Below are 17,551 nucleotides of genomic sequence, written 5' to 3' on the forward strand. Positions count from 1 at the left end.
ACACGTCAATATTATGCACATTCTATTGGTGTTTTTCCAACAAAAGTAAAATCGAGTTAGATGAAAGTGTTTTCTCAATTTGTTTCTTTTTCTCTTCGTTGTTTGCAATAACATTTCTTTCTTCAGGTGACTTGGGCTCAATTCCTGAGAAGGCTGATTAAACCTTAAAGCAATGGGAGAAGCCAACCTATCCTTCTCAGGCGTCAAGGGAGGAAATGGCCAATCTTTTCATGTCAACCTTTTGCAGGGTCCACAGGGAAAGTTGTTAGAAAAAGCCTATTTTCTCATTGGTCGATTGACTAATCTTTAACATGTCCTTTAACATGTCTTCTTAAGGAATGATAAAGACCTTTTAATTCTGCAGCATAGATGTGCATATTCAAAAGAACTTTAAGGCATTTATTTGGTGTGCAAAAGGAAAAGTGAAAATCAGGTTGTACCACCTAGTAGAAGTAACTTCTGTGGGACCCAGTACTTGGTTCATCGTTTTACTGTACCTATTCTCAGGCTTTATATTGAATTAAGATGCAAGATTCCCAATAATGGGTGGGGAATGTAATGCTGTGAACACTTAATCACCATGATACCTTTTGGCTTCCATGCTCCATTTTAATTAAGTGCTATTTTTATTTTTCCCTCTGAAAACCAAGGTTGCTGGCGAAGTGTCTAAACACTTATATAAAGTGTGGAAGAAGGTTTGTACACGGACAAAAACTGCAGGAAATCTGGGGGTGGAGTGGGAAATACCAAAGGAAAAACCTGCATCCTTCCAGTTTTCCCAGACCAGTAGCTCTCCAATTGCAGTTTAGAGGCGATATTCCATATAAAAGGAGAATGGGGATGATTGAATATGTTGTCTCTCAACAACATTGCCTGTGAATTGAAACAGGTTTGAGGTGGATTAAATAATGATGGATTAAATATTTCCCCCTAGATTATTTTTGTTTCTCCCGGGTAGGATCCGTCCCTGTTAGGACTGAAAGCAGGTAACTGCAACAGAAGCAGACACTGGGTCATTGATATTCTTTCTCGAATCACTAAATATTTTTCCCTAAAGGGCATAAAAACAGTAGATTTGATCCATCAGACTAGTCAGATAGGCTAAGGCTCAGAAGGGCTGGGACATCTCCTTCAATGTCACCACCACAAAATACGAGCCATTTTTAGAAATTCCCTTTTCTTATGTACTATCTTTTTTTATGCAGTAAAGCAAAAATTGTCAGTGCATATTGCTTTGCAATTTGTTTTAGAACCCCAGTTTCCAGAGGACAAAAACATTAGAGGTTTTGAAAGGGAAATGAGATTATCTTGTAAATCATAACACCTAGTATCATGTTGTCAAAGAATGTGCACAGATTTATTACAGAAGCAAATGTTAGACATTACAAACATTCAGATCAGGAAAATGCCCCAGTGATATGCAAACATTGTCTTTCATTCTCTCTCTAAAACCACTTGCTAAACTATTTGTTGATTGACAGATGGACCTTAAATTACTGTTCAACTTGAACAGTTTTGTCAGGTTCACTTTCATCTTTTGAATTATCAGTTAAGTCATAGAAAGTGTAAACAGTTTCTCCCTGTAGTCAAAAACCTTGTCTCCCTTTTGGTAGTACTCAGATGAGCTCCAAAATGTCCTGCTTTTAAGTTTAAAAAAAAAAGTTTAAAAACGGGTTTAATAACCTTGTTTTAATCTTCAGTGAATCAGGCTACCAAAGGCACAGGGAAGGCAATCCCATCTCTTCTCTGATAATAAGTAAATGAACCTAACTGGCACCCAGAAAGAAGCTTATTAACACTAATCCAGCTTGAGACTCCAGGCACTTTATGCAATGTTGAATTAATTCAAACCAAATATCCTAGGGAATGAAATCTAAGCCCTGAAATTTTACTCAGAGGAGGGGAATGTCCTTTATTTGTCACTAAACTGCAATAATCGCCCCCACTTCCCAGGGTTGCACTTCTTGGCTTTCCTCCTACCTCCATGCCGTTGTGCCTCTTCCTTCCTGCTGACCTATCGTTGCCCACTTTGCAAGTTGTATACACTGTGATGTGGTGTTTTGTGTTATGCCTGCTCATCAACAATTTACAGTAACCTGAGTGCTAGCACATGAGACCTATTGAGACCCAACAAACACATTGGCCTTTCCCTACAAGACTCCATCTTACAAGAGAAGGATTCACCCCCATTGTCTTCAAATTCCAAAAGCTCTTCTCTGCGCTCTGACGTTTTTCAGTAGAGAAGAGTCTGCCTGAAATTCTTTCCAAAAGACGGATATAGCAGTCTTTACAAAACCCATCACTAAAAATGTGTTCATAAAGCTCATGATACACAAAACAGATACACTTTTTTTCACCTAGGTGCTCGGTTATTTCACTCCGAAATTTTGGATTTTGAGTTTATGTGAATCACATACCAGGTTTGGGAGATAGATATTAGTCACTCTCTGAGCATCCTTTTGTTGCATTACATCTTTTAAAAAAGTTTGCTTAATGGCATTTGGGCACTCATTTTAAAATGCTTCCCTCTGTTGTCTGAGATAATAAATGGCTGCTCCCTCATGCCAGTTTACAAAGTGAAAGAAGGCAGGGCCCGACAATTTCGCTTTTGAGCCTTCCTCCCAACAAATAATTGGTCCACCGTCCACTACTTCTCACTGGTGAATTGCTGCTGACTGCTTTTGCTACAGTTTGAAAACTGAGGTTCTGCTTCCTGGAAGCCCTCCTCCAAGGTCGGAGAACAGGACTGAAATGCTAAACACCCTGGCATCTGGGTAACTGTGTCCCTCTCCCTAATACACATGAATCATGGAATCTTGCTTTTTCAGAAAGAGACATTCATTCACGTGTTCATTTACTTCAATTAATGGGTAAAATCAGTGGACAACTTAGGTTTAAAAGACACACACATGCATGCACGCACGCACAAACACACACACACATACGCGCACACACACACACACACACGCACTCTACTGCTTTGATGATTAAAAGGTTTGAAAATAGAAGGCTGAGGTCATTCAAACTCCATACGTACTCCAAACTCCAAACTGTCCACTTCCCAGGAATAGCTTGATCGTTACTATACTTTGAAACTCTTTTAGTCTAGATTTGAGGAAACTTCTGTTACACAGATAGTAGGAAAAAATAATCTCCTTTTTCTTATTTTATGGAGGAAAGTTTACATTGAATGGGACTTTGGGAATCATTTGATTAGAACTACATCAGCAATGATATCTGACCTTCCACACTTTTAGTGAGGTTAATAAAAGAAAAAAAAGCCAGATGTTAAGCTGTGGGGTGTATTTGTCTACAATTTCAAGTTTGTATTTTAAAAGGGAGTGATGTTGCAAGGCCATTCAACCCTGCCATTTGCAAATATTAGTATAGGTCCTTTAAACACTTGACATTAATAGAAATAAGAGTTACAGAGAACACATTTCATTACTTAACAAATTGGCTAAAAACACAGTTATTTTCTCCACCTTTCAATACTTAATTAAAAATTAGGTTCCATTCTCCCCAGTGCCTAAGTCAAGCTTTAATTAAAAGCACAGCCAGGGCCCAATTTAGACACAGTCTTCATAGAGTTAGAAGTCAACTGTTCACAACCTAAAGCATAGCTTTGGATGAAAACCAATAGATTCCCAGTTGTGGTTAGCCTGAGATACGTTTCCTGGAAGCGAGGGTCCCTGCCCCAAAACAGTGAGAGTAGGGGTGGAGGTTAGAAGAGAGGAAAGAAAATATGGTCCCCCTTTCTTGGGTTTAAAGCCAGACAAAGAAAAGATTCTTTAATCAGCAGACATGTGTTGTGTGCATTCTAAGTGATGAACATCGCTCTTGATCCTGGAAAGACTGAATGGTTATTAAAGGTGTTAACCTACAGCTTAATCCTACCTCTAATACCCTCTCTATAGACAGGATGGAATACTTTCAAATGCAAAAAATACCCCAAACTCCCATTTATCTAGACCTGTCTCCTATGTCACCAACCAACTAGCTCTAATTAAGTATAGAAAGAAGACAGTGAAACTGAAATAGTTCACACTGATGTGTGAATGTGTGATACAGTACTTGCAACTTCCTCAAAGAATTTATATTTCTAAAAAGAATACTTGTCAAGCTAAATGAATTATCAGCTGCTGCATTTAGACAGTAAATCAAAGTAAATAAATAGAAAAGGAAAGAAGCCTAACATTCCCACAGGTAAAACTTTATTTAAATATCAGGAAAGCTCTAATGTCTCCATTTCGCTGGTGAGGAAATTGAACCACAGCAGGGTTAATTAACTTGCCCACGGTCACATTGTTGGTAAATTGCAAAATTAGAATCTGGACAAGAGTATATCTGGAAAGCTCATACTCTGTCCAGCTAGCCAGTGTCCTCCCATTGGAAGAGTATATTTAGAGATCAAGCATAGGTCACCCTGTCCATCCCAGAGTATGTCCGAGTGTTGGTGTTCCTAAACTGACCCTGTTTTTCATAGTTCCTTTACTTTATCAGCTTATAAATTTCAAAAAAATAATTTCGCTAACAATTCCAAGTTCTTTCATAACAGGACAAGCTTAAAGAAATTACTGAGGCAGTCATTCAGATGTCCTTCGTTAATGTTTGTGCAGTGCTTATACCAACACTTTCACATGCATCTGCTCATTTGATATGCTCAGTATCCCTATAAAATATTTTATAGTTAGAGAACGAAAGCTCAGAAAGTTTAGTATCTTGTCCAATATCACACTGCAACCAGGTTTGCATCCCATCTCACTAGGCTGGCAGTAAACGCCTACAGAAGGCTTCAAAGAACTCGATTCTCTGAGGCTCTTTTCCTAGGTTGTCCCCAGAGGCAAAACAAATCAATATACTTCTACAAGGTCTTATAACCCAGAAATGACTTTGCCACTGGAGGAAATTTGGCTTATTATTTCTTAAAAGAGCAATGGGCTTCACTGACTGCCAATCACAATGATTGCTTCTGTGATAGATAAAAAGATCAATAAGCAATAAAAGTGAATACCTTCACTGAAGGCATTCATGGTCAAGTGAACAAACAAGACAGGTAAACAGATGATAATAACAGAAGAAGGTCCAGAACAGAGGTACAAGGAAGGTATGAACAGAGTACTACTAGTTTTCACAAGAGGTACCCCGACCCAGCACTGACTCCTCCAGTAAAATAGGCCTAGAACTTAGTTTACTGCTCATCCACACTTTTTCTTCCATTTACGTTTCCCTTTTAGATGCCTGATCTCTCCACTATCCATCCTGCCTCCTCCATCCCATTTCTTATAAATTTTAAAGGCATTGATAGTAATACTTTGGTAACACAAGGTTTGTATCAATAAAATGTAAGCTCCACAAGACCAGAAATTTTTATCTCTTTTGTTCACTGCTATGCCCTCTAAGGCCTAGAAGAATCCCTGTCATATAAGTAGTTGTTCAACAAATACATATTGGAAGAAAATCCAATACTCATTTAAAAATTCTTAATTTAAAACAGAACATTGAACTTAATAAATTAAAAACAAAAAGACCTCCCCCTACTCCACCCCACATAGCACAAATTTTCTGTTCCATCTACACACTCATTCTTCCATTGTTTTGTTTTCCCACATTTAGTAGCTTCCACTGTGATGCCCTGTTGTCTTCTTCCCAGACTATGAGCTTTTGTGCCTATTCCTGGTGTACCAGGGACCTCTCTTTAGCATAAATGCCATCACTGACTGCCAGCAGCCTCTGATGTAATGTGTTCTGTGTAGATTGGGATTTGGAACTCCAACAGTGGGCTTAACATGACAGACGGCAACAAAGACAGGTCCAATAATATCACCGATTCACTCGCCAACCGAACGCTCATCGTCACCACAATTCTGGTAAGTTGACTATGTGGAATTCAGGGCATCTTATCCAGACTCTTACTCTAGACCTTGAAGGATTCCTCAACTATCCTTTTCATGCCAACAACTCTCTCTGTAAATGTCTATGTTTAACTGGGACACTAGAAGCTTATGTTTGTGTGTACCTATAATAGATTGAATTATCAGCTTCCAACATTGTTCTGAAGATTTCCTACTTCCAATCCATTCTCATCTCTGTTTTGCTCCACTCTCTAGCCCCACCCAGCTGGTCTCCCTTGCTCTCTGGCTGCTGGTTGGTTTCAACCAAGGAGAGACTAAGACCAGGGAAGTGGAGGAAGAGACCCAAGGAGATTTCTTCCGCTGTTTCCCAACAGTATTGTCAGAACCTCTGTCCTTCACAGCCACAGCTTCTACCCTGTCAATGATCCTGCCTCCATATGCTAACTGCACTGGACTCCTGGAACACTCTTTCCTCCCTCTCTGCCTCAACCCTAGCTTCCTAATTATGTTGCTCCCTGGGTGTCTATATCCCAGTACAATTCTCACCACCATCCCTGTTGCCTCCCTTTGTCTTGCTCATTCCTCTGTAAATAGCCCCTTTATTAACTGCTCTTCAAAAGCCCAGGTAAAAGTACCTCCTACTCTGTGTTGGAACCCCTGTCATGCCCCCATCTAGCAACTGTGCACTCACAAGTTGTTCGTTCTCCCTCTTTGCTCTATCCTAATCCAAGAAGTAAAGGGAGTGGCCACCTCTAAAATCTTCACTTTTGGACCTTCCTGTTTTGATTTAGTCCATGATGTCAGGCCAATTTATTTCTGAAACAGTTAGCTTCAGAGAATTATTCATCCAAAATGAAAACCATTTTGTTTTCCTGGTGTCTACTTTCTCTGAAACTTTCTCATGGAAATACAGAGTTTTCTACTTCTATCAGTTTGTTTGAGGATAAGCCTAAACACAAAGGACAGATCAGTAATGTAGTAACTATTATGATTGTATAAAATAAAATACATTTTTATTTATTCAAATGAGAATAAATAATAAATAAAAATAAATTTTTATTTATTCAAATTAATTAATAAGATTATAGATACACAGACTTAAGGAAATGTCCATTATTCATAGGATAGGGGATTTATCACATAAGCATATAAACAAAGAATTTACCAGATGTGAGCTCTAAGATGCATTCAAATAAGAAAGTGGAATCGATGATAAAAGAAGACACTGAAATGGCCTTTGAATAAGATATCCTGAATGAAACCAAGAAAAAATAGGTAAGTAATAAGGGAATAGTGAAGTTGAGATGTAATTTAGCTGAGAAATGAGAAAATTAAAATATTCAGAGTATTTAGTAGACAGGAAGTTTGCAGAACAAAGGAATATATTTGCTGATTTAGATTTCCCTTTTATAAGTAGGTGAAGCTCATAGATAAAAGCCAGGAGGGAGGGTGGGTCTAGCACTAGAAGCTTGGGTGTGGGCACAGCTGCATGCCAGACATCCAGACATCAGATCAACCCCTGCTTTCTCTGCCAGACCTAAAGTTCAAAAATGATTGTGTCTCTATGACACCATTCACTCACAGCTCTGCCCTCAGCAGTGGAGGGGAAAAACTCTCAATCAAAGAGAGAGGAGGGAGTGAAATAATATATGAAGTGTTCTATATTTGTAGAGGAGGTACAAAAGATGAGTTTAGCAAAGGCAGAAGGGAAAGTGACTTTCTTTAGTATTCTCAAATCTTAAAAATAATTTTCAAATATTTTATATCTTCTGGCTGTTGATAGAGCTTGTGTAAGTAAATTCTGCCTTTCATTATAACAGGGTTTCATGTGTGATTTGTTTCATATAGGAAGAACCCTATGTGATGTACAGGAAATCTGATAAGCCCCTGTATGGAAATGACAGATTTGAAGGATATTGCCTGGATCTATTGAAGGAATTGTCAAACATCCTGGGTTTCATTTATGATGTTAAACTTGTCCCTGATGGCAAATATGGAGCGCAGAATGACAAAGGAGAGTGGAATGGAATGGTCAAAGAACTTATAGATCATGTAAGCAAAACTATATCTCCTACATAGGGGTCTTAAATGTCAAAAAAAGTGCATAATGAGAAGAAGTAAAAGAAAAGAGAAAAAATGGTTGAGTCAGTGTCAGAAGACATGTATTATTTATTTATTTTTTTAAATCATAAAAATGGCTTGAAAAGTGGGAGAAAACAACCTACCAATGTAGTTTCCCCACTTAGAAGGGCAAGTAATGAAAAATTGAGGATAAAAATTTATGGGCCCATCCCTCCTACTGAAGAATAACCTTGAATGATTCTTAGATTAGATAAAGAGTTCTGAAGTTTGCAACTCAGAGCAAAATCTCATCGACTACTTTTATGATCTAGTTGCTCATTTCTTACTTTTCTCACATGCCCTTTTTTAAAGGCATTCTTCTGCAGTTTTCTTTCCCCCATTTAGTTCCAGAATATGTATGTGTATATATATATATATATGTCGTGTGTGTGTATGTTTCACACTGTCTGGTTTCTTTTTGCTAATGAATACTATTTTGTAAACATAACTGTGTAAATCAACTGTTTTTATATTAGAGTCAATCAGCACAGAAGGTTTTTGTGTGAGAAGCATTTGGAGTTGAGAATAGGAATCAGGAGAACCAGGAAAAGTCTAGACATTCACCAGGAAGGTAGACAACTAAGGTGACAAGTTCAAACTTGCTTTTGCAGAGGGCTGATCTGGCGGTGGCTCCTCTTACCATCACTTACGTGCGGGAAAAAGTCATAGACTTCTCCAAACCCTTCATGACCCTGGGCATCAGCATTCTCTACCATAAGCCCAATGGCACCAATCCAGGGGTCTTCTCCTTCCTCAACCCTCTATCTCCTGACATTTGGATGTATGTGCTCTTAGCCTGTTTAGGAGTCAGTTGTGTACTCTTTGTGATCGCAAGGTAAGTTAGAGAACTACTAAACTTACAACAGATCTATGTCAGTCTCAGGTTGACCTGTATGCTCTAGAGGTAGACAGAGTTCAAGAACTTCAAAGTATTCTTTTAGTTTTGCCTGGTGTTCTATTCTGTCAAGTTCTCCCTCATAAAAGCCACTCTATAAATGAATATCTTCTAATTATTCATAAAGGTAATTTTAAAAGATAATAGGAAGACAATTTTATATATTATATTAATTTCATTTTATCAGTACTTAAAGCAATGTAAAATGGTTATGTACCCATTTTTCCCTGAATTATATTGCCACAAAAGCAATAGCTCAGCTAATAAATCTAAAATGTTTCAACAGGAAAGAGAAAAGTTGTGTCCAGATTCTTGATCCCTGGAATATTCGCAAATATTAAGCAAAATAGAAAAAGTTAGCTAGGAATTGTTGTAGCAAATAAGAAGCACTGGATTAAACAAGATTTTGAAATCCTCAGGAATAAAAACAAATACTTTGAAAATTTTATAAAATTTATTTTTTTAAAAAATTAGACAGTTAACAAGAGAATTCTGGAAATAACAATAAAAAGAAAGAGTAGTTATATATCCAGTCTGGAGGCATGAAATCTTTATGCTACCCTGATGATTCAGTTTAGATTTTATTTTCTGAGATAACCCTACATTTAACCATTCTGCTCTACACAGTTTTTCAAAGGATTGTTATACCATTCAGTAGATCATATTTTCTAAATACCTTTGATACTGAATTGGAAACACAGCTACTTTATCTTTCTGTTGGCTTAGACAGTAGATATTCCTAGACAAACCCTGTAAAAAAAATGATTGCTTTGTTATGTCCTCTATTCATTTTCAATCTTTTTCATCCTTCAACAAAACTCAGTGAACTTTTTCTCTAATCAATTTGTGTTTTCCCTCCAGGAATTTCTAAGAGAAATCTTTCTTCATGCTAGTTCTTTGTCATTGTTCACTGTATGGTTTTGATTAATGCCAGGTAACTCTTTACCTAGCATAATTATAAAGAAAGCTGGGAAAAATAATCTAGTTTGGAAAGGTCTTACAGATCCATAAAGCAGACATAGTAAAAGCGAATAAATGTGTGCTCTCACGTGTGGGTGAGTCACATATGTTCAATATGAAATGAATATTTCGAAGTTCTCTATACTTCATAAAGTGTACCATTACCAAATCCTAGACTGTTTTCCAAATTTTGTCCAGATATTAAATTACTTTTAAATAATGACCAAAGCTTTCTTTCCATGTGTCTTACCTCATAAAATAGTATATTGTCAGTATGTAGAGTCATACTATCCTTTGATACATTAATACTCAATCAGTGGTTCTCAACTAGGAGAGATTTTATCCTCCAGGGAACATTTTATCCTCCAAACATTTCCAGCAATGTCTGGAAATAGCTTTTGATTGTTACAACTGAGGGTGGAGGTTGCTACTGGTATATAGTAGGTAGAGTCCAGGGATGTAGCTAAACATCCTACAGTGTGCAGGACAGCCCTCCCCCTACAACAAAGAATTACCCCAAAATGTCAATAGCACCAAGTTTGAATAACTATGCTCTAAATAATTAAAGATGATAGTGCTTTGAGTATCAAATTTTCAAAGATGAATAACTCACCTTTGGAAGGGCATTTCTCATTACTGGCTCATAAGTGAAATGAATACTGCCCTAGAATGGCCATTGAATAAATGACCACCCTAAAGTGATGTACTCTCTAACAATAAATTAGAAATCTTGTGTTGACTTGTTGTTCCATTCCTCTATTTGGGGCCCACACCTGCTGGGTGATTCTAGGGCTAGTAGAGCAATCCAAGCAGCAGAGGGCAACAGAGAAGTGAGTTTCCATATTCCCCAGCTCACTGCTTTGTCTAAACAGTGATGCTAATGAGTAGAATAGGCAAGACAATGTTGATGAGCAAGTAATTACATCATTTATCACACTGACTTGACCAAAATCACTGAAAGAAAAAAACATGTCAACAGCAACCAGAAATTCTCACAAGCCTACAGGTTGAAAGTTCTCTTTTACATTTGACACCAAGTGTGCCTTTAAATGGCCTTATTTTTACCACCAGAATATGTCAAAATAATGTAGCATTCAGTAGTTTTCCCCTCCTCATTTTGTCTGTTCCTCTATAACCTCCTGATGAACCAGAGCCCTACCTTTTCTAACTTCATTCTGTTTCAGTTAAGAAAGTAACCTCCTTTGTCCCCTAGTCAATACTATCCACTCAACATTCCTACTCACCAAGTATCATTTATAAACCAGCTCTTCTTTATTTAGCTTATTTTCCTTGTCACTCCCTTCTCACTGTCTTTCCTCTCACTCTGGGTCTTGGGGAAGTGGAGATGTCATGCGTCAAATGCAAACTTGCAAACAGCATGGTGGTAAAACATAGAAAATATAAAAATATAAAAAATAACTCCCTGCAGTGTACAAGTGCACTATCATGGGGATTGTACTCTCAGCTACATTCAGCTTCTCCATACCTTTGAATCCATTCCTGCCTCTACGTCATAAAGCCACTAAATATATTTTGGAGGTGATTCCTAAAGACAAAATCCTGATCGAATAAATGTGCCAATTCACTTTTACTTCCCACCATCATAGCTTGAACTTGGTCACTCTGCATCCATAAGCTAATATGTAAAATGACTTTCTGTTAACACCTTAGTGGTTTGCATTCAAAGTTAGTGAAATAGAAATGAAAAACAGCTAACCTCCTAATCATCTTTAGCTCTAGAGAGGCTTTTGAATTTGCTTTTTGAAATATATCCTTTCTTGTCTTTTTAAAGGGGAAAAATAAAGCCCATCACTGCATTTAGGCTAATGCTCTCACTAGACAGAGACTTACAAACCATTTGCTGAAGTGAATTGAATTTATAAAGTTAGACAAACTAAGGAAAGCCATATAAATTTTTTAGTTACTATGACCTGTTACAAATGTGCATGTCAGTGTTTTTGTTTTGTGGTTGACATTTTTTAAATTACTTTTTGTAAAGTATTTAATCCCAAGGAATTATAACCACCATGAACACAAAATTTAGATAGACCAAATATCCAAATATAATGTCTGATTACATCTTATAATTTATGCTCATCTTCTTAAAATGAACATTTTTTAAGTTGGCTTCTGGCAAAGAAAAATCAAGAAAACCTTTGACTATAACTCTACAGTTATAATACCAACCCAACAGTTATGCTACAAGGTCGAATAGAGCTTCCTCCATTAAAAGATGAATAGATCTCCCTCTTCTTGATACACCCTAATATCTATTCTCAGCCATAAAAAGAATCTCTTAATTAGAAATCTTCAGTATGACCAGCATTTTATATCTTCCATTCAAGTAAAAGTCTGGCATATATAAACATAAAACCTAAATTAACCTCTGTATTTCAATATAATGCTACTCTTCTATGTGCAAATTTTAACATAAATTTTAAGCATATTTGTTCCTTTCTCTGACATTTCACTAAAAATCAGTATCAGTTGAAGATAGCAGCTTCAGAATATCATTGGTGTGGGTCATGTATTAATTTTTCTCCCAGACTTCCTGGTGCTGACATTACTGTCACACTAGCTATCTTTAAGCAGGCATTAGGAATTTCAAGCTGAAATATCTACATCCGGTAGGCAACAGGTAGGTCTATTGCATTACGAAAAGTCAGTGTCTTACAACACAGCATCAAATCACTATTTAATATTCCTCAGTCCACACACTCCCCAAGTCACTCAGAATCTCAGAAAGAAAGGATCTAAAATATCTCTGCAGAGCAGGCAGAATCACATTGCTGTTTAGACAGTTTTCTTTTTTGCCATAGAAAATTAGATTAATTGTTCACTTAGAACTGCAAAGTATGAAATACTGAAAAAAGACCAAGTTAGATGCAGCATTCCAAAGAGAAAAGTGGTGATCTCATTCATCAGAGCATATACAGGGGAGAAATGCCAGAATATCAGGGGGCTGGTGGTTGCCAGGTTTTATGATCTGTTTAGAAAAACTCCTTCCTTTGAATGCATAATCTGCCTAATTTATTGCACTTAATATTTTTTAATTATTGTACAAGTGACAATGATATTGTTTAAGTAATGGCATCTTTACTCTGTACTGCTTCAATTAGTAGGTTCATTAATATTGGTATTCAGTTCTTCAGCTCAGCAAACTACTATGGTTATAAGAGAGTATAAATTCATAACTTAATTATATTGTTGAAACAGTAATTAAAATGCATTGGCATGGCATTGTCAATTAAAGCTATATTCATAAGCTTCACAGGAACCTGCACTGTGTGCCCTGCAGCTGTGGAGAAGGTGTAGTCACGATTCAGATGCCATTACTGGGGGATAAACTACAAGGCTGTTATCCCAGTCTCCCTAAGACTTGATGAGGAGATGCTGTATACTTTTCAGAAGGTGTCTGGGGGTTTAGAGAATGGTTTTTCATTAAGAGGAACTGTCTGCCCAGTTCCTTGTGCATGATTCACAGTGTGCCCTGCTTTTCGCTTTAGATAATGTATTCACTTTAATACTAACTCTCCCCAAGTGTCAGCAACCTGCTATTGTTTACTGCTGAAACCTTATGGCTGGAGAGCATTCCATATGTTCTCATTGGCTTTATGGTGTTTTAACATTACTCCTGCTTGCATTAAAAGACCCAATGGCAAACAGCAAAGATTCCAGTGCTAAGGACTACTGCATTTAATCATTTCCAGATCACTTTACAGAGCACCTGCTAATGTCTTTTTGGAAAAATAAGTGCCCCTTGGAAAGATAGTCCTAAAATATAACCACAGAGCAGGGAGCTCCTTGGGCTGTAGAGATCAGACAGATGTTTAGAAAACAGAGGAAGAACCAAAACTCTTCAGTTCCTCAAATTTTTATTTTAACACACCCTAGAGATATCTGGATTCCCTCTTCTTTAAAAATAAGGAAACTGAAGCCAGTGAGCTTAAGTTACTTATTCAAGGTTGATTTCCTAACTAACGAGGGTTGGTGATCAGGTGACCACAATTCATAGTTCTAGAAACAATTCAAAATGAATCTAGAGTGTCTGAATCTAAAACTCTCCATTGAGACATGCTGTGTCCTTAACACTAATGAACCCCTGTGCCTGGGCCAGGATACTTCTAAGTTTGAACTTTATCTCTTCATTTAAGGATTGTGATTTTTATCCCCATATACAATCATAAAAACATTAATACATCCCAATCCAGACATTCTTTTTGTTTATTAATTGTTTCAAACTTGCAGCTCCTTTGATTCATTATGAAATCACTAGACTACATAGACTCCTTTAAACTTCTATCCATAGATACCTCTTGAAGTCCAGTCACCCTCTGTTTTTGTGCCTTCCACAGCACCTAGCAACACAGAATCTTGATACTGTAGCTGGTATGCAACAGTGTGTGTGTCACTGTCATTGCTACTTTGTGGGGTAAATACTCGGGATGAGTGAACCTCTCTTTAACAGTCCATCTAGTTGTTCAGTAAAATGGAAATGAGTGAAAACTCAGAACAATTTAGTAGACATAGATCTGTGGAGTACAGTTCCAGACAACCAATGGGCTTTGACTACAACTCAGAAGTCTGATAAATATAATGCCTAAAGTCTCCTTTGCACTTTGCCCACCAAAGCTGTAAGTTTATGAATATGGCCTACTGTTTGGTTTGATGTGTCCATCATTAGCTGTTGGGTGTTCTGCATTGTTCAGCGGGTTTTCACTGGTGCCACATATATTTATCTCATGTTTACAGACTGTTTCTGTTAACTACCACAGGTTTACACCCTACGAGTGGTATAACCCCCACCCATGCAATCCTGACTCAGACGTGGTGGAAAACAATTTTACTTTACTAAACAGTTTCTGGTTTGGAGTTGGAGCTCTCATGCAACAAGGTACAAGGTTGCGCATCTTTGTCACACACATCCCACAGTCTGCTGACAGGTTTTCATGCTGGTAAATTCCACCAAGAAGATAGAGGGTAGGCTAAAAACTATCTCAGGAATCAAAAAAATAGAACCCGGCTTCCTAGACAGTTCTAAAAATAAAAAAAATATGACAGAAATGAAACTCCTTTGCTATATATCTAAAATAAGACTTACTATCAAGCAATGAACACAAATTTTCCTAGAGAGAAGGAAGGGATAAATTATCTTAGAAACTGTTTACAAATTGGCATAGATGGAGATATCAGTCTTTTCCTAACTTCACAAGTTAGAGGTTGAAAAGGATTAAAGTTTGAATCCTTTGAAAATTAGGTTGACTTACATTCTTCCAATAGCTCACAGTACCTAAAACTGTCAACTAATTACCACTCTGACAGACCCTACAGGGATTCATCTTAGCTTCCCAGTAACCTTTTACGATCTCCATCAGTTGGTAACCATAGCAACAGTAAACTGGAGAAGTTGGGGGAAATGAAATTCAAACCATAGGAATGTAATATATTTTATACATTTTCTATGATTTGGAAGATTTTGATTTTGGTGGGGAGGGAGGAGTGAGTTGTTTTAACCTTTGGAAGAAATCCAACTCTTTTGTGGATATTCCTCAGCTTTGATTCCAGATGTATGGTATAGAAAACCATTCTCAAGATAAGTGCACTTATTTAAGAAAATCATAAGTCACAGAGGCTGTTGTGTTTGGAATATCTGCTCATTTGACAACAAGTTGCAAAATAAATTGGCAAAGGAAATTTCAACTAGGATATATATTAAAGATGTTTGTTACTTAGGTGTGAACCCTAAGGCTTTTCATGAGGGAGTTGTTATCATCTACTCTAAATGTATATAGTCTGTCTCTAAAAATTCCAGGGAGAGAGAGCAAGGGTTTCCAGTGTGGAAATACAAAATAGTTGAAGAGAGTGAGTAAAACCTCTCATCATGAAATTAAGTGTAGTTTATTCAGGCATTGCCAAATAGGTGTAGACACAGCACCTGATTTATTAGAAATCACTTGCATGAGTTTAGAGCATAGCACAGAACTATAAATCCTGCAGGAAAACTCATTAGATGACATATACTGCTTTACCACTGCATTTACTTTTTAAGGCATTTATCTGGTGAACAATTACTTTCAAAGAGTGAGAGACTCCCCTCCTTCCCTATAGCTTGCCTTCCTGTGCCATTAGAATAGAAAAATATAGACTTGGGTTTCATAGAGCACACGGCAAGTCTGTGCATGTACATATGACTGTGACTGCCTTCTGTCATATGAGTGTTCCTGCCCCTAAAATTTCTCTTTTATATTCTACCTGTTTGGAGTTTCCCATCATCCACAGCAAACCGTGGGATGCAGTGTCTGCTAGTTACCACTACCTTGGGTACGTGACAGTCAACCTCAACCAGACTCTGCTTGTTTTTCAAGAAGTTTTAAATATTTGTCAGGTGAAACATATATTGAAATGTAAAAATTTGCAGTACTGGTGACTGTTAGTGCATTTGTCCTTAGCATGTGGCATTGGACCAGGTAGCTAACTTATGTATTGACTGTTGTGCTCTTGTTAGCAGAAGCTTATCACTGTACTCACTTGGAAATCACTTTGTTTAATTTCTTTTTTAATGTGATGATCAGGCTTTCTCTTTTCTACAGAGCGTGAGCAAAGTCTGGATCAGGATTGGCTGTCATGTCTGCCATAAAAGGCAGTAAAGAGACTTCAGCAAGTATTGTCTCTCATCCCACATATTTTCTAATGATGTTTTATTCTACTTTTATTACTTTCATAACTTCATACTCTAGAATTCTGAACTTAGAAAAATCATCTCTACTTGAGCGAAGTCGTTTCTAAGTATGTAAATTAATGTTGAGAGTCATGAAAGTCACAAAATTGTGTGAAATTTTTTAAAAAGATGAAATGTTGAGAAATATAATTCATACCGTCTACCAAGGGTTTGAAATGTAACCTGAGTAGGTTTCTACAAACTATTTTTAAGTTCCAAGACCACTTCATCCAAAAGTATAAATATGTATTAGTTTAAAGTGTGATAGATGTGAATTTATCATTACATGTCAACAGCTGGTTATCCGTCTGTCCAGTTTTACTGCCATATAATACATAATTATACAAATAATAAATTAAAATCTGATCTTTTCACAAATGCAGCCAAATAAAATAAGGATAAATTTACAGCAGAAAATCTATACCTATAAGCTAAGAAAATATATCTACTAACTATATTACCTATTTCCCACGGCTATTTTATGAAATAAATTGTATTTTAATGATAGCCAACGAAAAATCTAAAATAATATCACACTACCACAAGGCTGCTAGATCAATGAAGTACAAAGATATGAAACAAACTTGGGCATTAAACACACACATACACCCACAGACATATAAATCCCATTAAACTGAAAGATTAAAACAAGAGAGCAACAAACTATTCTACTAAATTCTTAGAGGCAATTTAATGAAAACTGTTATAAATCTGAGTATTATTACACACCCAAATTCAAACAAACAAACAAAAGAAGGAAATAAAAACCACAGTGAAGCCACTAACCTCATTAAAAGACAATAAAGCACAAAGATACCTAATAGCTTTAGAAGAATACATCTAATTCAAGGCCAAGAAACTCTGCCGACCTTTATCTGCTTACCATGAGCTGGCTTTGATTTCATGAGCAATATTTGTATCTGTTTATAGATTAAACTTGAGCATAAACTCATGTATTTGTAGATTCGTAAGCTCCAATGTCCCTTTCTATCTTAAGCCATT

General features: G+C 36.9%; 1 protein-coding gene across 8 annotated transcripts in view; it reads left to right on the forward strand.

Annotated features, from left to right (window-relative positions):
- GRIK1 (glutamate ionotropic receptor kainate type subunit 1) overlaps positions 1-17,551 on the forward strand; it is a 423,802-nt gene that overhangs the window by 369,177 nt on the left and 37,074 nt on the right. For 4 of the 8 annotated variants that reach the window (XM_060010398.1, XM_060010401.1, XM_060010403.1 and 1 more), the window contains 5 exons: positions 651-695; positions 5,757-5,870; positions 7,704-7,907; positions 8,588-8,811; positions 14,607-14,725. In XM_060010398.1, the coding sequence (XP_059866381.1) occupies positions 651-695; positions 5,757-5,870; positions 7,704-7,907; positions 8,588-8,811; positions 14,607-14,725 (706 nt within the window). The remainder of the gene's footprint in view (positions 1-650; positions 696-5,756; positions 5,871-7,703; positions 7,908-8,587; positions 8,812-14,606; positions 14,726-17,551) is intronic. The other 4 variants (XM_060010399.1, XM_060010402.1, XM_060010404.1 and 1 more) reach the window with 2 other exon arrangements.

This window comes from Delphinus delphis, chromosome 4 (genome assembly GCF_949987515.2).
Source record: "Delphinus delphis chromosome 4, mDelDel1.2, whole genome shotgun sequence".
In the NCBI taxonomy this organism is placed as follows: Eukaryota; Metazoa; Chordata; class Mammalia; order Artiodactyla; family Delphinidae; genus Delphinus; species Delphinus delphis.